This window comes from Mesoplodon mirus (genome assembly GCF_964341445.2).
Source record: "Mesoplodon mirus genome assembly, chromosome: 18".
NCBI classification, from domain to species: domain Eukaryota; kingdom Metazoa; phylum Chordata; class Mammalia; order Artiodactyla; family Ziphiidae; genus Mesoplodon; species Mesoplodon mirus.
In genome coordinates, this window is record NC_138994.1 from 51737385 (window position 1) to 51757333 (window position 19949).

Below are 19949 nucleotides of genomic sequence, written 5' to 3' on the forward strand. Positions count from 1 at the left end.
CGGGTGCTCGTGAGAAAACCTGCAGGCAGAGGGGGAGACCAGAAAGAGCCTCTCTTTGGGGTGCAGATGTGCAGGAGATTAACAGGCACTGTAGGAAAGGCTGGAAGCCTTGATAACCCTCACCCTTGCCTGAACCCACCTCTCTAAAGCCTTAAAACTCGGAGCGAGGGGCAGCCTGGCAAATGTCCGAGGTAAGTCTTAAGGACAGAACAAGAGAACAGAGCCTTTCACTACCTCTGATGCAACAGTTCTGGGCCTCAGGTAAGCTGTGCTGCGACTTCCATTCACAAAGAACAGCACACCAGGGGACAGTAAGGAGGCTTTCAGAGCAAGGAAACCTACAGGTGCTTCAAAGCAGGGCGGTAGGGATGGAAAGGAGTGGAGCTGATGGAAAAGCCACAAGAACCTGAGAAATGCCTGGATGCACAGAATTAGGAACGTGGATATTCCAATGGTTACCTCATAACCAGCAGCAGCAGTATTACTGCCATTTGCTAAACAGGACTGAGCCTGATGTTGTGCGTGGTGTTTTTAAATACTTAACTCGAATCCCCACCGCCCTGAAGTAGGTATTATCATCTCCATGTCCCAGATGAAGAAACTGAGGTTCGGAGAAGTAATCTGTCCAAGATCACACATGGAGAGAGTGGCAGGAGCCAAACTTTAAATCCAAGGCTCAGGTTTTTTCATTTGACCAGGCTGCCATCTAATGTCACATTAGGGACAGCGTCCAATTCCCCCAATCCTTAGAGAATCCAAATACGATGCTCAGTCCTGTACATAGAGGAGAGAGAAGATAGCTGTTTGGATTTCCTACAGATTGTCTAAAAATGAGAGACCTTAGAGGACAAGTGGTAGAAGGTTCTAATATGCAGCAAACACATCCTTCCGCCTAAAAGCACTACACAGGCTCGTGGGCAATAAAAAAGATGAAGTACAGTGATAAGGCCGCACCTAGCGCCTCCTGTGCTCAATACCGGACACTCTATGAGTCCTTGCCTCAACCTCAGCCAACAGTGTACTAGAAGCATGGAAAACTGAACACTCACTTGAATGCAACTTACCAAATAAAAGCAAGCCAACCCGGACCTCTGCACCAGCTGGAAGAAATCCTGGCTGGGGAATGGCGGAGAGTCCCAGTCAAAACCAGGGGCGCTGGCCCCTGCAAAAGACTCAACTACACCCTGACTTCAGCACTGCCCCACTGAATCACAAGGCGTGCTGCACTCCCAGGCCATTCTCACACCTTAGCAATTGCTGAAGTGCATTCAGTGTTGTCTGCAGTCTGAAAAATATAATTCAAAAAACATCTAAAAGAAACCAAAAAATGCCTAACCATTCTCGGTCACAAATGGAAAAATTTGAGCCTACATTTTAAAAAGCTCACCTGCTTTAGATTTAGTATGTTTCAGTAGGAGGAAGCAAGTGACAGTTGCCTTTTTTTTTTCCTCCCCAAACTATTTATGGTCCCTCTACCAGTTTAAAGTATTTTTTTAAATTAAATTAATTTAATTTATTTAGTTGTGCCAGGTCTTAGTTGTGGCAGGAAGGCTCCTTAGTTGCAGCAGGTGGGCTCCATAGTTGTGGCTTGCCGGCTCCTTGGTTGTGGCATGCGAACTCTTAGTGGTGGCATGCATGTGGGATCTAGTTCCCTGACCAGGGATCGAACCCAGGTCCCCTGCACTGGGAGCACGAGGTCTTTACCACTGCGCTACCAGGGAAGTCCTGGTCCCTTTACTACTAAGTGCTATTTATTTTCTTCCTTCGATGGGCTTCATTTTCCTCCCAAAGAAAAGATGAGAGAAAGGATATATTTGAGATGATGGAGGGGAAGATTCAAGCCATCTTGCAAAAGAGCTGACAATTACAAAGTGATAATCCCACATGATGAAGATCGGTGCTATACTGCGAAGTCCGTCTACCTAGTTCAGGGTCTTGGAGAGCACAGTTATTTTTGCTCTAAGGCCTGACTCAGATGATATACAAATTTTGAGGTGGAAAAGCAAAGAACACTTTCTCCTTGGAAGGCAACATGCTTTGTTGATTTAGTTAATAAATCTTTACGATATCTCTACGTAAAAGAGACGAAGGCAAGTGTGATTAGCCTCCTTTGCTGAGGAAAATGAAGAACATGGAAAAATTAAGAAACACAGCCTCGGACAGATACCGAAGACCGGAAAAACAATCCTTTGTCTCCTGGGCCTGGCACTTTGTACTAAAATGAGGATAAGAAGAGAAAAATGAGAAGTCTCGAATAGCATGCCACATGACTCTGAACCCATCCCGGTCAACCTTTTCATATGCAACTTGAATGAAGACATAGAAGGCCCATCTGGCAAATCCACTCATGATAAATGGGAAGGTCATCAAGATTCCAGAAGGTCTCAACAGGCTGGAACAATCAGGCAAAACTGGCAAGATGAAACCAAGAGTGAGACACATAAAGTCCAGCACTTAAGTTCAAAGAATCCCTTAAACAAACAGAACAGGGAGAGTTTAAAAGCAGTTCGTATGAAAAAAATATTGCAGATATTGCAAACTGTTGGCCCACAGATGTGTTTTGTTTGGCCTTTGAAGTATTTGTGAAAAACGCTAAACCAACATTTAAAAATTGGGGAGAGTCACGTAAAAATCCAAATTTCCGGCTTCTCTTGAAAAACTAATAGATCTGGCAAACTCCATGTCTGTGCTTAGACATGACAACAGTGGGTGAGGAATGAGCTGTGGCTCTCTCCTTTAGATAGGGCATCCACTCCCCCAATGTATGCCCGCAGATGCGTCCTGACCTGCCAGAGCCAATTTAGGTAACTTTCTTAGCTCTGTGGGCATCTGTTTGCAACTCTTGACCTGGAAGTTTCAGATACCTGACAACTCAGTAGAGGCCCACCGTGTGATACACATGCCAAAAATTTCACCCAATCCATGGTAATGGAAGAACTGTGTCACAGACTCCTTAGAAAATCTAGAAAAATCAATGAGTCTTCTCTCCAGGCATATGTCTATCCATATAAAAATTTACAATTAATTTCTGGGAGTTGAAAGACCCACCTGAACTCCCAGTTCCCAAGTTAACAAGCCCACTCTAGAACAAGGAGGTGAACTGTCCCACTGTATGTTCACACAGTATATATACCCATGGCCAGGAGGGATGCTGACAAACTCCAAGGCAACCAGGATGATAAAGGGTCTAGAAATCATATCGTACAGCTGAAGAAACTAAGAGTGGTTAGCCTAGGAAAAGGAATGCTCGGAAAGGAACATAATATCCATTTTTAATTTTAGAAGCTATAATAAGGGACAGGGATTAGGTCTACACCTGTCCCGCTGGCAGAACTAAGATCAGTGAGAAGTTACAGTGAGGTCTATTTTCTTTTTTTTTTTTCTTTTTTTTTTTTTTTTTGCGGTACGCGGGCCCCTCACTGTTGTGGCCTCTCCTGTTGTGGAGCACAGGCTCCGGATGCGCAGGCTCAGCAGCCATGGCTCACGGGCCCAGCGGCTTCGCAGCATGTGGGATCTTCCCGGACCAGGGCACGAACCCGTGTCCCCTGCATCGGCAGGCGGACTCTCAACCACTGCGCCACCAGGGAAGCCCCAGTGAGGTCTATTTTACTATTTCAGCTCGGTGTAAGAAAAAGAACTTTCTTACAATTAAAGCTGTACAGGGGACTTCCCTGGTGGCGCAGTGGTTAAGAATCTGCTTGCCAATGCAGGCGACACGGCTTCGAGCCCTGGTCCGGGAAGATCCCACATGCTGTGGAGCAACTAAGCCCATGCGCCACAACTACTGAGCACTTGTGCCAGAACTACTGAAGCCTGCATGCCTAGAGCCCATGCTCTGCAACAAGAGAAGCCACCACAATGAGAAGCACACGCACTGCAACGAAGAGTAGCCTCTGCTCGCTGCAACTAGAGAAAGCCCGTACGCAGCAACAAAGACCCAATCAGCCAAAAAAATAAATAAATAAAATAAATAAATTTATTTATTTCAAAAAAAAAAAAGCTGGAACTGGAACAGACAGTCCTGTGGAACAACAGAGTAGTGAGTTCCCCATCCCTGCAAGGATCCAAGCAGAAAAAGAATGATGAAACGTCAGAGATGTGATAGAAAGGATTCCTGAACCAGGTGGGAGGTGGTTCTACAATTATCTAATGCTTCTTCCAAATCAAAGTTTTAGTGAGCAGAGCTGAAGATGGCAATAATAATTTTCTTCCTCTCCCAAACCTTAGTCTTGCTGTGATGCAATAGTTAAATTATAGCCAAGGTCCACACAAGACACTGAAGGAAACCCAGGAAGGAAGCCCCATGACTGATCCTCTCTTGGCGATTCTCAGTGAGCTGATTAGGAACTGATAAAGGTATGGCCACTCTTGAAATTTCACATGCTAACTTTTTCTTCTTCTAACCCACTCCTCTATTTGCCTCTCTTTCTACCTCTGTTCAAGCTGTCCATTTTAATTCTTGGGAAGCTGTGTAAGTTTCAAAGCATATCAGCTCATGTACTTACTGAATTGACTCATCTCATCCACAAAGTTTCAAACATGTGGGCATTTAATTATAGCTTTTGCGTGATGATTTCAATAGATAAAAATGGGGAGAGGGCTTCCCTGGTGGCTCAGTGGTTGAGAGTCCGCCTGCCGATGCAGGGGACACGGGTTTGTGCCCCGGTCTGGGAAGGTCCCAAATGCCACGGAGCGGCTGGGCCCGTGAGCCATGGCCGCTGAGCCTGCGCGTCCGGAGCCTGTGCTCCACAATGGGAGAGGCCACAGCGGTGAGAGGCCCGCGTACCGCAAAAAAAAAAAAAAAAAAAAAAAAAAGGGGGAGAATTCTGTGCTGGATTAATTTTGTACAAGCACCACATTCTGGTTAGAAAAGGTCACCGACTAGACCACTTCAAGTCCCCCCCCATAGGAGGTGGTCGACATTGAAGGCTCTCCAAAACGTGCAGCAGAGTGCTAACCAGGTGGCGGGTATTTCAGAAATTTCGAGAAACTAAAGAAACTGACTCGCTGTGCCTTCAATTTCTAAATCACTCGCTCTCCACAAATAATTTTTGAGTCAGAAACACTGCTTTCCAAAAAGAACTTTTCTGCTAAAGACGTCTTTTAAGACACCACAAATGTGAAGTCAACACTTTCCCCTATTTATACGGATTACAAAGCATATCTGTTCAAGATGCACACAATCTAGATGAAATGTATAAAAGGAAAACTTCCTTTTGTCCATATTACTGCTCTCCCCTTCTGAGTTGTTCCCCAGAAGCTTCGGAAACAAGTTCTGAAAGCAAACCTTTCCTCCGTTCCAGGGAAGAGGGGAAACTGGGGCCTCTTGACCTATAAAACTCAGTATTTTGGAACATCCATAATTCTCCCGAGTCCATGCCAGTCAAATGGAGTCTCTCTTTAGCAAACCACCGGCCAGCTGGGGCTGGACAGCAAGCCTCTCACCCCTAGGAGATGACAAGGATAGGACTCAAAAGCTCCCTGGAAAAAAAAAAAGTCTCTCCTTCAGCTTGCATTACAAGCTGTTGGAAAACACAGATGGAGGAGATGACAGGAAAAGCAATTACTTCTTCTGGGCTTCCTTTCTGTCTGGATGCTAAGGAGATGGATACCAAATTCCATCACAGATTGAAATGCTATCTAAACATTCTTGAAAATGTGGTCTTGCTCTCTGAAATATGGCCTGCCTTTGCTGCAGCAGCCTGTAACCTATTAACATGTGAAGGTGGAGAGAGCCGACTTTCCTCCAGGCCGTCTAATTCTGGGCCTGCCTCTCCAATAATGCTCGTTTGTGACCACAGATTAAAACATAAATAACTAAAAGATATATATATATATCTACAGAGCATGACCCAACAGAAAGTCCTGATGAATCATTCACTTTATTTTCACATTCTTGGAATTGTAAATACCTGAAACTCTCTGAAGTATTTCAAGGTTTCTAGTGAGCCTTTCTAAATATAGGTGGAAACACACTGAACAGTAGTGTCATTATTTCAAATAGTAGTACGCTGGGACTAGTCATAAACAAATCAAGCTTTAAACATCTTTAAAGGAACACACACACTGGTCAAAATGATGTTTTATGGGAGAGGGCTTTTGTTTATTTACAAATAATAAATACTCTCCCACAGACCTAATATTCAATACAATTGAATAAAATGTTATTGCCGGTGGCCTATGTGTTCTGAGAAATGCCAAGATGAGGAAGATACAGCTTTTGCCTCAAGGGCCTTATACATGAGTCAAAGGGACAAGATGTATTCACTGATAAGTCAAAGCAGACCACGAAAGCCAAATCAAAAGCACGGGCGCAGGACTGTGGGAGTTCGTGGACAGAGAGACTGTACATCTAACTGATGGATACTGGGATCGATTTTCTCATCTGTGAAATGAGAGGAGTGGACCAGATGAGTTCCAAGTCCCTTCGGGTTCTAAAATTCTGATTCCTTTGGTATATACCATTGAGCCAAACAGAAAATTTCATAAAGGAAGTAGTATTTGAACTGAGTATGATCTTGAAATGAAGCTACTGGAAGAAAAAGAGGAGAGAGAGCATTTTAGGCAAAAAAGAAGAACATAAGCATAGGTCCAGAAAGCAAAGGGCATGCTTGGGAGAGCACTAGGCTTCCAGTGTGGAGGGGTCACAGCAGGAGACAAAACTGGAACAGTAGATTGAGGCCTTCAATGCCATGCAAAGGAACTTGGATTTAAGTTGGTAGAGAGCCCACAGGGGTTTCTAAAGAGGTAGATGACATGACCAGACATGTATCGGAAAGTGAAAGAGCAGAATGAGGCTGGAGTGTTGGCCAGCTACCCTGTTACTCTTTGTTACGTCTAAGGGCCCTGTTTACACAGGCCTCACCTGCCAGAGAGGTGACGCTTCATGGGAGAGACCTAAATAAACAAAAACCAAAGCAATAAGGACTAAGAACCAGGCAAGGCCAGGAAATAGGATCAGTTGCAGGAAACTAAGATGTCTACAAACAAATATTGATGATGACTACAAGGAAGACGGTAGACTACTTACAAACAGGCCACCGGAAGATGACGAGTAAGAGGAAAAAGAAAGTCATAAAATGTAGGAAAAATAGAGAAGCGGATAAAACTAAACATATAAGAGAAAAAGAAAGAGACTTATATAACACCTGTGAGCTACTACAGGAAACCAGAATATGAGAGATCATAGGACTACACACTACCCCCATAAAATCTGGGCAGCATAATGAACATTTAAAAAAATTGGCTATATACTAAATAATGTCAAAACAGGACAAATAACAGAATTGAGAGGTGCACACAGCCGACCTAACTGAATTACTGTTGAAGAGGGCAGGCCGGACACTGTAAGAGAAGACACTTCTGTTATGACAGCAATTCCGAAATAGGACGTCTAAGCAGAAGACAAGAATCCAGATGAAAAGGAAAAATGGTTAACAGATAACATCTGGCCCCCCAGTCACTGAAGAATACCTCTTCCCCATACACTGCTTCTCCTCTTCATCCCCTTCCAACAGCCCTCCTTAGCTGGATCCAAAAAGAACTATAAAACTTTGAAATGAATCAACAGTTACCTGCTAGGCAACAAAACTAGGTATGAGGAATTATAGCTGTGTCAGGTTACTACTATCTCTCTCTTTTTTTTTTTTTTTGCAATATATCAACTTTATTTCCATCTTGATTTCAAAAAATGTTTGAGGTAAAATACACATAACATAAAATTTACCATCTTAATTGTTTTTTATTGTACAGTTTCACTGACCTGTTGTGCAACCATCACCACCATTTATCCCCATAATTCTTCCTGTAAAACTGAAACTCTACATGTATTAAACACTAACTCCCCGTTCTCCCCCAGCCCCTGGTAACTACCATTATACATTCTGTCTTTATGATTTTCACTACTCTTAAGTACCTCATATAAGTGGAATCATCCGATATTTGTATTTTTGTGACTCGCTTATTTCATTTAGCATAATGTCTTCAAGGTTCATCCATGCTGTAGCAGATGTCAGAATTTCTTTCCTTTTTTTTTTAAAAAAAATGTATTTATTTGGCTGTGTCGGGTCTTAGTTGCAGCACATGGGATCTTCATTGCTGCATGCGGGATCCTTAGTTGAGGCATGTGGGATCTTTAGTTGCAGCATGTGGGCTCTTAGTTGCAGCATGCGGGATCTAGTTCCCTGACCAGGGATCAAACCTGGGCCCCCTGCATTGGGAGCGCAGAGTCTCAACCACTGGACCACCAGGGAAGTTCCCCCCCCACCTTTTTTTTTTTTTTGGAATTTCTTTCCTTTTTAAGGCTGAATAATATTCCAATTATGTACAGACCATATTTTGCTTATCCATTCATCTGCCAGTGGACACCTGGGTTGCTTCCATGTTTTAGCTATTGTGAATAATGCTGCTATGAACATGGGGGTAACAGGTATCTCTCCAGGACCCTGCTTCCAATTCTCTTGGGTATATACCCAGAAGTAGAATTGCTGGATCATATGATAATTCATTTTAATTTTTTGAGGAACCACTGTATTGTTTTACACAGCAACTGTACCATTTTACATTTCCACCAGCAGTGCACAAGCGTTTCAATTTCTTCACACCTTTGTCAACGCTTGTTGTCTTCTGGTTTTTTGATAGTAGTCATCCTAATGGGTGTGAGATGGTATCTCATTGTACTTTTTTTTTTTTTATAAATGCTGGGGTTTTTTTCAAGAGAAACACTTTATTTATTTATTAATTTTTGGCTGCGTTGGATCTTTGTTGCTGCGCGCGGGCTTTCTCTAGTTGCGGTGAGCAGGGGCTACTCTTCGTTGCGGTGCGTGGGCTTCTCCTTGTGGTGGCTTCTCTTGTTGCGGAGCACAGGCTCTAGGCACATGGGCTTCAGCAGTTGTGGCTCGCGGGCTCTAGAGCACAGGCTCAGTAGTTGTGGCGCATGGGCTTAGTTGCTCCGCGGCATGTGGGATCTTCCCAGACCAGGGCTTGAACCTGTGTCCCCTGTATTGGCAGGCGCATTCTTTTTTCTTTATTTTATTTATTTTTATTTATTTTTTACATCTTTATTGGAGTATAATTGCTTTATAATGATGTGTTAGTTTCTGCTTTATAACAAAGTGAATCAGTTACACATATACATATGTTCCCATATCTCTTCCCTCTTGTGTCTCCCTCCCTTCCACCCTCCCTATCCTACCCCTCTAGGTGGTCACAAAGCACCGAGCTGATCTCCCTGTGCTATGCAGCTGCTTTCCACTAGCTATCTATTTTACGTTTGGTAGTGTATATATGTCCATGCCACTCTCTCACTTTGTCACAGCTTACCCTTCCCCCTCCCCATATCCTCAAGTCCATTCTCTAGTAGGTCTGGCAGACGGATTCTTAACCACTGCACCACCAGGGAAGTCCCATTCTCACTGTACTTTTTTTTTTTTTTTTTGCAGTACGCGGGCCCCTCACTGTTGTGGCCTCTCCTGTTGCGGAGCACAGGTTCCAGACGCGCAGGCTCAGTGGCCATGACTCACGGGCCCAGCCGCTCCGCGGCACGTGGGATCTTCCCAGACCGGGGCACGAACCCACATCCCCTGCATCGGCAGGTGGACTCTCAACCACTGCGCCACCAGGGAAGCCCTCACTGTACTTTTGATTTGCATTTTCCTAATGATTAGTGATACTGAGCATCTTTTCGTGGGTTCATTGGCCATTCATATTATCTTCTTTGGAGAAATGTCTATTCAAGTCCTTTGCCCAGTTTTTAATCAGGTTGTTTGCTTTCTTGTTGTTGAATTTTAGGAGTTCTCTATATATTCTGGATGTTAATCCCTCATCAGATATATGATTGACAAATATTCTCGCCCATTCTATAGGTTGACTTTTTACTCTGTTGATAATGTCTTTTGACACAAAGGTTACTGCTATCTTTTGCAACAACAAAAGTAACATGAGGGACTTCCCTGGTGGTCCAGTGGGTAAGACTCCGAGCTCCCAATGCAGGGGGCCCGGTTCAATCCCTGGTCAGGGAACTAGATCCCGCATGCATGCCACAACTAAGAGTTTGCATGCCACAACTAAGACCCAGAGCAGCCTAAATAAATAAATATTAAAAAAAACCCTAATATCAAAATCCCAACAACTTAGCAGATAGATAAATGCAGCAACCTTGTTGGGCCACAGTACACAAAATAAAGGAGGGCTCAGAGACGTCCGACATTAAGGAGAAAGCCAAGGGAACTTCAGTCTTCTCATTTCAGCGTGAATTTCACCCTGGACCTGGGTGAGCTGTGCTACAATATATGCTTCTGGTCCAAGAGACGCTGAGTGACAGCTCATGGCTGGTCTGGGCAGCCTCCCCCTGCTACTAGTGGGACAAGTCATGCAAGTTTCCTGCTGTGTATGGGACAGATCAGTTAAGGAAGTACTCTGCAAGCAGGCAGATCAATATTTTGGTCACTTGGTTGTGGGGTCTTGAAGAAATCGGGATATATTTAATACGAAGGAATAAGTTACTTACTTGCCGGCCATCCTGCCCCACATTTGTTTGACCTCTTACAACAGTTCGAATGCTGTCATCCAATCTCCTAGCAAAAAAAAGGTTGAAGGATACAAATCATTAAAATATCTCGATTCCTTCAAGACAAAAAAACAACCCTCAAAACGGGAGAAAATATCTGCAAACGAATCAATGAACAAAGGATCAATCTTCAAAATATATAAACAGCTCATGCAGCTCAATATTAAAAAAACAAACAACCCAATCCAAAAATGGGCAGAAGACCTAAATAGACATTTCTCCAAAGAAGACATACAGATGGCCAAGAAGCACATGAAAAGCTGCTCAACATCACTAATTATTAGAGAAATGCAAATCAAAACTACAATGAGGTATCACCTCACACCAGTTAGAATGGGCATCATCAGAAAATCTACAAACAAATGCTGGAGAGGGTGTGGAGAAAAGGAAACCCTCTTGCACCGTTGGTGGGAATGTAAATTGATACAGCCACTATGGAGAACAGTATGGAGGTTCCTTAAAAAACTAAAAATAGAATTGCCATATGATCCAGCAATCCCACTACTGGGCATATACCCAGAGAAACCATAATTCAAAAAGACACATGCACCCCAATGTTCACTGCAGCACTATTTACAATAGCCAGGTCATGGAAGCAACCTAAATGCCCACTGACAGACGAATGGATAAAGGAGATGCAGTACATATATACAGCGGAATATTACTCAGTCATAAAAAGGAACGAAATTGGGTCATTTGTAGAGATGTGGATGGATCCAGAGACTGTCACACAGAGTGAAGTAAGTCAGAAAGAGAAAAACAAATATCATATATTAACGCATATATGTGCAACCTAGAAAAATGGTACAGAAGAACCGGATTGCAGGGCAGAAATTGAGACACAGATGTAGAGAATAAACGTATGGACACCAAGTGGGGAAAGCGGCGGGGGGTGGGGGTGTGATGGTGTGATGAACTGGGAGATTGGGATTGACATGTATACACTGATGTGTATAAAATGGATGACTAATAAGAACCTGCTGTATAAAAAAATAAATAAAATTCAGAAATTCAAAAAAAAAATCTCGATTCCAGGTTGACCAAAAGAAAAAAAGCTGGGATTTCCTGGTGGCACAGTGGTTATGAATCTGCCTGCCAATGCAGGGGACATGGGTTTCATCCCTGGTCCAGGAAGATCCCACATGCCGCGGAGCAACTAAGCCCATGCACCACAACTAGTGAGCCTGTGCTCTAGAGCCCACGAGCCACAACTACTGAGCCCGCGTGCCACAACTACTGAAGCCCGTGCACCTAGAGCCCATGCTCTGCAACAAGAGAAGCCACAGCAATGAGAAGCCCGCGCACCGCAACAAAGAGTAACTCCCGCTTGCTGCAACTAGAGAAAGCCCGTGGGCAGCAATGAAGACCCAACTCAGCCAAAACTAAATTAATTAATTAATTTTTTAAAAAGTTAGTAACGTATCCATCAATGTTTGCAGATTGCAGCTACTTATTCAGAAGAAAGAACAAAGATGTCTAGAGGATAGGAGGAAGAGTGAGGCCTGGGACCTCAGAGAGGGGCAGCAACAGCAGTGTAGGAGCCAAGACCAGCACACACTGATGAGTCACCTTGGTTATTGTTTAAAAGGCTATTTTCACTTAATGTTCAGAGCCATTCAAAAGGACCAATGTAACTTTTAGTATTTGTCATGGAGTAAACCAGAAATGACAAAGTTGCTGAAACTTTATGGGAACAAGCCAGAGAATTCAAAGTATCCCACATAAAATCCTTCCTCAGTAACATCCTAGGAACCTTAAAAGGGATGAGGAGCCAGTTGCTATATGAAATCCATGCCTCGCCACCTGGGCCCTGATCTGCAGGAGGCCCATCTGTGGCCCCCACTTCCTCTTTCTCCTGCAGCTTAACAGGGGCCATTTAATGGCACCTCAACCAGAGAAATTTATGTCAGTTTATGTCATTTATGTCACTTTTCATTTGAAGAACGGTTAAAGGTATGGTGAGAGAAAGCTGAAAATAACTGGCTTGCAAGTGATTTTCGCTTCTGTTGTTGCTTTGGGATTTTTTTGGCTGCGCCGCGCAGCGTGTGGAATCTTAGTTCCCCAACCAAGGATCGAACCCGCACCCCCTGCATTGGAAGCATGGAGTCTTTTTTTTTTTTTTTAACATCTTTATTGGAGTATAACTGCTTTACAATGGTGTGTTAGTTTCTGCTGTATAACAAAGTGAATCAGCTATACATATACATATATCTCCCCATATCTCCTCTCTCTTGCATCTCCCTCCCACCCTCCCTATCCCACCCCTCTAGGTGGTCAAAAAGCACAGAGCTGATCTCCCTGTGCTATGCAGCTGCTTCCCACTAGCTATCTACTTTACATTTGTAGTGTATATATGTCCATGCCACTCTCTCACTTCGTCCCAGCTTATCCTTCCTCGTCCCCATGTCCTCAAGTCCATTCTCTACATCTGCATCTTTATTCCTGTCCTGCCCCTAGGTTCTTCAGAACCTTTTTTTTTTTAGATTCCATATATATGTGCTAGCATACGGTATTTGTTTTTCTCTTTCTGACTTACTTCACTCTGTATGACAGACCCTAGGTCCATCCACCTCACTACAAATAAATCAATTTCGTTACTTTTTATGGCTGAGTAAGATTCCATTGTATACATGTGCCACATCTTCTTTATCCACATTCATCTGTTGATGGACACTTAGGTTGGGAAGCATGGAGTCTTAACCGCTGGACAGCGAGGGAAGCCCCTCGCAAGTGATTTTTGGATCATGGGGGAATTTTCACTTTCTTTGCAAACCCTGTAAAACTTAGCGGTCTCTACTAGAACTGTTACAGCTAAAGTCCACCGAAACAATCAACAGCCTTCTTTGTATTTATTTTTGGCTGCATAGGGTCTTCATTGCTGTGCGCAGGCTTTCTCTAGTTGCAGCGAGCAGGGGCTACTCTCCATTGTGATGCGTGGGCTTCTCATTGTGGTGGCTTCTCTCGTTGCGGAGCACAGGCTCTAGGCACACAGGCTTCAGTAGTTGTGGCCCATGGGCTTCAGTAGTTGTGGCACACGGGCTCAGTAGTTGTGGCGCACGGACTTAGTTGCTCTGCAGCACGTGGGATCTTCCCAGACCAGGGCTCAAACCCGTGTCCCCTGCATTGGCAGGCAGATTCTTAACCACTGCGCCAACAGGGAAGTCCCTTCTTTGTACTTTTTAAGGCACCCCACTGAACAAAACATTAATGGTAGAGGTCTTCACCTAAAAACTCAAAGGTTGTCAGGGAAAAAAAAATCATCTCCTGGATTCAAAATGAAGGCTCCTCCTCATCACAAGTTAAAAAACAACAACAACAACAAAAAACTATATTTAAAGTAATAACATCAACCATTACAATAATAATTACAAACAAACTTTGAGTATCTACGATGTGTCAAAACTGGAAATTCAGACATGGATAAACCAGAATAAGGCTATTTAGCAGAAAGGACATCTGATGACCACCCTAGACATCCTAGATTAATCACAATGTTTAGTCCTGGGACACCACCCACACCAACCAGCAGATCTGACCACACTGTTAGCTGTTACATGGCCAAGGGATATATAAGCCCAGCTTCATATCTAAGCCTTGGGAATACAAAAAAAAAAAAAAAAAAAGGGCAAATCTGCTAGGGAAATAAAGCCACTAAAAAGATAGCAGAAATGCTTTTGTCTCCTTTCATAATCAACTGTTTTGAATAGCCTGTTACAGATTCCTTCCTTTTTTTAAAATAAATAATTGAAGACTGATCAAAGAATCGATTCTTTGCCACAAGGCTCATATGGAAACCCAGAAAAAAATACTATTTTTAAAAAGATTACCATCTATAGCTAACCTGAAATTTTAGTGTTCTTACAGATAAGTGTGATCCAGAATGTGATTAACTAAATGAACAGCATACTTTCATTAATCACTAATAATCACACGGTGTTACTTACCTTATTTTCAGTCTAATTTTGTTCACGACTTCATCGATGTTTGCCAGAGACTACAATAAAGAAGGAAAAGTGCCAGCTATTATTTCACTTCCTGGAATTCCTCTTTCCAGAGAAATGATGAACTATAATGGCTATTTATAATCTCAAAGAAACTAATCATACGGTATGATACAATTTTTACTTTAAAAAAAAAGTATAGGGAATTCCCTGGCGGTCCAATGGTTAGGACTCCACGCTTCCACAGCAGGGGCATGGGTTCAATCCCTGGTCGGGGAACTAAGATCCCACAAGCCTTGCAGTGCAGCCGGGGTGGGAGGCCGGGGGAAGTATAGCAGTAGGTAGCAACAACTGCAAAATCCAGCCTGGAATCTATTTCTCATAAATAAAGTTTATTAGAAAACAGCCATGTCCATTCATTTACATATTATCAACAGCTGCCTTTGAGCTACAAAGACATAATTGAGTAGCTGCAACAGAGACTGAATAATCCATAAAGCCTAAAATTACTATCTAGACCTTTACAGGAAATTTCCTGACCCCTGGTATATAGGATCGTGACAAACTCGTACAACAAAATCCTCACAGCAATAAAAATGAATGAATGATTACAACAGACAACAACATGGATGAATCTTACTAACATGACGTTGTGTGCGCGCACACACACATATACACAAACCAGACACAAGAGCATATACTGTATGATTGCATTTATAGTATTTCAAAAGTGAGTGAAACTATTCTCCTGCATCAGAAGCCAGGATAGTGGTTAACTCTGGGGGAGGTAGTGACTGGGAGGGGCGAGAAGGGGCTATTTTATTAATGTTTTATTTCTTGGTCTGGGTGGTGGTTACCTGGCTTTATTCATTTGGTGAAAATCCATCAGGTTGTACATTTAGGATCTGTATACTCCTCCACATTATGTTAAATGTCAATAAATAAATACCTCTGTTTTTTTCTAAGTGTCTAGGGCCATTAGAAAAAAGCCTGGAAGGATAAACACTAGTACTTGGAGTCTATATTAGTAGCTGTAACCTATGAATTCAGGAACAGTAATTGTAATCTATGAAGAAGAGGGATTTTAAGTTTTTCTCCTCTTTGCCTATGAGTATTTTCTAATTGCTCTATACTGACAATGCACTGCTATTACAATTATAGTAAAGTTATTTCTATTTTTAAGACAATGACAGTAAAAACAAATGGACTAGTGCCAATTTAGTGAGCTGAAAACATGAGGAAAGGGTGCCCCCTAATGGAATAGAAATGGTACAATTTTATAGCACCATTTTAACTGAAGTTTTCAAAATATAATTTTGTAAGTCCTCTTTCCCTCTCTCCCGATAGGTATTTTACCTCAGAAGGAATTGGGGGTGATGCAGGAATTGTGCTTATAAATTGCTACTGGCAACCTGTGCTGGCAGGAAGAGGCAGGAGCCTGCCAGGCACAGGTCTGATAAGAGAACCAGGTCACACATAAAACAAGATGAAACCTTGCCATTTACGACAAGATGGATGGACCTTGAGGGTATCAAGTGAAATAAATCAGACGGAGAAGCACAAATACTGTATGATTTCACTCATATGTGAACTATAGAAAACAAATAAGCAAACAAAAAAACAAAATAAATGAACAAGGGTTTCCCTGGTGGTGCAGTGGTTAAGAATCCGCCCGCCAATGCAGGGGACACAGGTTCGAGCCCTGGTCCGGGAAGATCCCACATGCCGCGGAGCAACTAAGCCCGTGTGCCACAGCTACAATGCAACTACTGCAATGTCCATGAGGTATATAGATGGATTTTGCCCAAGATTTAGCAATAGTTGAAAGAAATGATAAATCATGCCCTTACTTTCTATTACCTTTTAATTAACGTCCATGAGAATCTGAGTTGGAAAATGGTATAAATCTGGGGTTGGGGAAATAAAGGTACCCCTGTGTCATAAATTTCCTGAATTATCTAAGAAACTTCACTATACATCACCATGGATGTGGGGACATAATTAGACAAGACATATAACTGAATCTGTGGAACAACAAATGTCTTATGCCACCTTCAGTAGTTTAAAAACAAAAACCCACAAAAACTTATCAGGAAGAAGGGAGAACCTGGTGGTTCCCTATATACATAATTTTCAAATCTAACAATCTGTTGTGGTGAGTTAGCTGTCTTGATAGGCTGGGGTAAATTAAATCTTTTCATGGCTAAAACTGCTATCTTTATACGATTGTTTCCAAATTTCTATCTCCAGCTAATTCCTAGAATTCATCTTTCATAGAAAATGATGAGCTCTTAGGAATTCCCTGGCGGTCCAGTGGTTAGGACTTGGTGCTTTCACTGCCAAGGGCCCCGGTTCAATCCCTGGTCGGGGACTAAGATCCTGCAAGCTGTACATGGTGCAGCCAAAAAAGAAAAAGATGAGTTCTAAAGGCTACCTGTGAAATCTCAGAAAAGACAATCACACAGTATGATACCATTTTTTCCAAACTTATTTTAAAAATCAGCATGTCCATCAGAAAAAGTTTGGAAGGATATATGCCAAAATATTAACAGTTATGGCAATGATGGGCTCCAGACTCAAATATCCAACTATGTATTTCTACCTGGATGGCCCAAATGTGTTCAAAACTGAGCTCACCTTTACACCCTACTTCTATCCTCCTTACCACTAAAACTGGCTCTTCCTCCTTACTCCCAGTACAGGATAAAGGGGCCAACACCCCCCCAACAGTCTGCTGGGCTAGAAATCAAAGTTCTGAAATGTACATCTTGAAATAGGAATAAAAGTAGCTTTCTAACTCCAGGCTTATCCTGCCTACCTCATTCCCATTTTTCCCCTATTACATTCGAAAAATCCTGTCTACTTCCCAATTTACTACAGAAAATTGGGGGTGGTGGTGGGGCAACAGGACAGACGCTTTCAACCTAAGGGTACGATTTCTAATAATACGCTCACTATACAGAGAATTCCACACCAACACAACAACAGTATTTGGTATTAGCTAACCCTCCCCCCCCACAAAAAGCTGGTTACAACGGAGTCTAACTTGAATTTAACTCTCACTTGCTTATCAAGGTCCCTTAGATTATGTAGTATAACACATAATACATCATTAATATTCAGGATAAGCCAGAAGCCACTGCAAGAAGGAAACTCTATACTTACTTGCTCTGTTGGGAACAGGGTGTTGATATACTCCACAGCATTGAAATCTGCTCGATCTAGAGGATCCTGGCTTGGAAATACCTACATAAAGATAGAGAATTAAAAATCACCTATCTTTCTGCCTTGCTTTATGTATTATTTCTTTCCTCCCTATTGGTTGGTAAGCTTTTAGGAGGCAAAGACCATAGCTTTTTTTCATTTTACGAGGCTTAACAACAGACGTGCAATAAAATATCTGGTAAAGTAAATCTGTAATTTTCACCAACATCTGTAATTTTAACATCTTGGTAAAACTAACAGAATGTGCAACAGTGAAAAGTTCCAGATAGCCACGAAATCCCAAGGACAAGGTAAAATAAGTGGGCATTGTATACTATCAGATTAAGCCAGCGGATGACATGGTTGTATTAAGGGAATCTTGATAACAGACTTATTATACACCACGTCTCAGTGATGTCTCAGCAGTAGAATTCACTATGCATCAAAGCAATTATTATGCTCAGACAGCGTCAGGAAGTGGAGAGCTGGCATTTAGGAACTATCCATCTCTTTTACAGAAGAAAGCAAGCCGCCTTCTGAGAAATATAGCTAACTCCCTTCAAATGTTGCAATTTGAAGAACATGTAACAAGGTGGGTTACAAAGCAGTTAAGTGATCCCCTGGGTACTAGATTTCACCAGCTCAAGGCAGTTATTCTGGGAAGCAAATTCTTTTTTGAGGTCTGCTTATTGGAGAAACCTACATTAGAATTCAATCTTACTAAGAAATAGGAAAAGCTGTGCTCTTCTAAAACCCTCGTCAAACAATAACTGACTGCATTATTTGTTTCTTCTATTGGAGTCCACTAGGTCCAAAGGGAATGAAATGTATGTCTCTGGGAATTCCCTGGCAGTCCAGTGGTTAGGACTCGTGCTCTCACTGCGGGCAGCCCAGGTTCAATCCCTGGTAGGGGAACTAAGATCCCACAAGCCCTGAGGCAAGGCCAAACAAACAAACAAAAAAAACAAACGAAAAAAGAAACGTATGTCTCTTTCTGGCAGATGGAGGTGGGTGGGAAGCAGTGTGACTTGAACACCAAAACCTTTGCCTAATGACCTGGTATCCTCAGGATCTGCCAAATGTGCTGTGAATGAGTAAACCAACCACTCCAAGGAAAACACATCTAAAAATCTATAAATGAGACAATACAAACAAATAACTTAGTACACTGGCAGACCCATAGTAAGTATTAATGGTCAATAAATATTAACTATCAGTAATAGAAGTAGTAATGTTTTACTTCAAAAAACTTCCCAGTGGTCATTAAGTATGGCACACCCCTCCTTTTCCTAAATCCCCTACACCAACTTCTTTAAGGGAGATTTTCCTCCCTTTATCAGGAGCGATACCCTGTACAAGGGTCTAAATTGCTATTTCTAATATCATCACTCTTAAAAACTCCATACACTTGACAAGAGAATTTAGTCAACTAAAGAGTTCCTGCAGGGAAGAGAAGCCACCTGGGAATATTCTTCAACCTAACCCAAACTAATCAACAGCAGGAATTCTCAACTAAGTATGGTAAAGGGTTTTTTGTTTTTTGCTTTTAACCTTTGCCCCTCTGCTTTGCGATATGCTTCCAAAATAGAGGTTACCTCCTCCCCTCAATTCCGAGTCACTCACAAGGGGCTAGATGGAGAATCCGGAACACTGCGACACCAGCCTGATAAATGGATGAACAGCCCCGCAACCCCCAAAACCTGAGGTTGCTACCCATGAGGGCCTTTCTTCTAGATGCATCCTTTCAGGAGACACAGCTCCTTTGCCCAAACCCACCAGGATGCCCCACCCTCCAAAGACAATCAAGGCCTAGAAAAGATTCTCTCCCTCCTCTAGATTCAGAAACCCCTTCCCACCACCACCTCCCACCAAAACCTTTCCTTGCCCTTCTGCGCCTAGCTCCCACGTCTCCCACGAAGACCGCTTCCTCGGCGTCCCACCCCAGGTCCCACCCCCAGAGCTGCCCCAGCCTCCGCACTCTCCTCCCGTCGAGGGGCGGAACGCTCACCTGCTCGATGGCGAGCTGCACGTCGGGCGTGAGCTGCAGCACGGCTTCCAGCTCCTCCACGAACTCCAGTTCCTCCTCCTCCATCATCCTGCCGCCCAGCTCCCTCCCGGCGCCCACCCCTACCCCGAGCCGCACGTCCTGCGGCCACCCACGCCCCAGAACAGCAACCCTCCAGCGGCAGCGCTCCAGCCAGCCTGGGCTCTGTCACCCAGTCGGGCACTTCCGGGAA

General features: G+C 43.0%; 1 protein-coding gene across 2 annotated transcripts in view; it reads right to left on the reverse strand.

Moving 5' to 3' along the window:
- The window catches only part of VPS53 (VPS53 subunit of GARP complex), a 133313-nt gene extending 113379 nt beyond the window's left edge, over positions 1 to 19934 (reverse strand). Inside the window, exons 1-4 of one of the 2 annotated variants that reach the window (XM_082605577.1) lie at positions 19721 to 19934; positions 17674 to 17754; positions 14512 to 14561; positions 10508 to 10574 (exon numbers count right to left, since the gene is read on the reverse strand). In XM_082605577.1, coding sequence (XP_082461703.1) covers positions 10508 to 10574; positions 14512 to 14561; positions 17674 to 17754; positions 19721 to 19807 — 285 coding nt within the window. In that variant the 5' untranslated portion in view covers positions 19808 to 19934. Of the gene's footprint in view, positions 1 to 2292; positions 2370 to 10507; positions 10575 to 14511; positions 14562 to 17673; positions 17755 to 19720 lie in introns of those variants that run through there. The other variant, XM_082605578.1, reaches the window with a different exon arrangement.
- Positions 19935 to 19949: the final 15 nt, after the last annotated feature.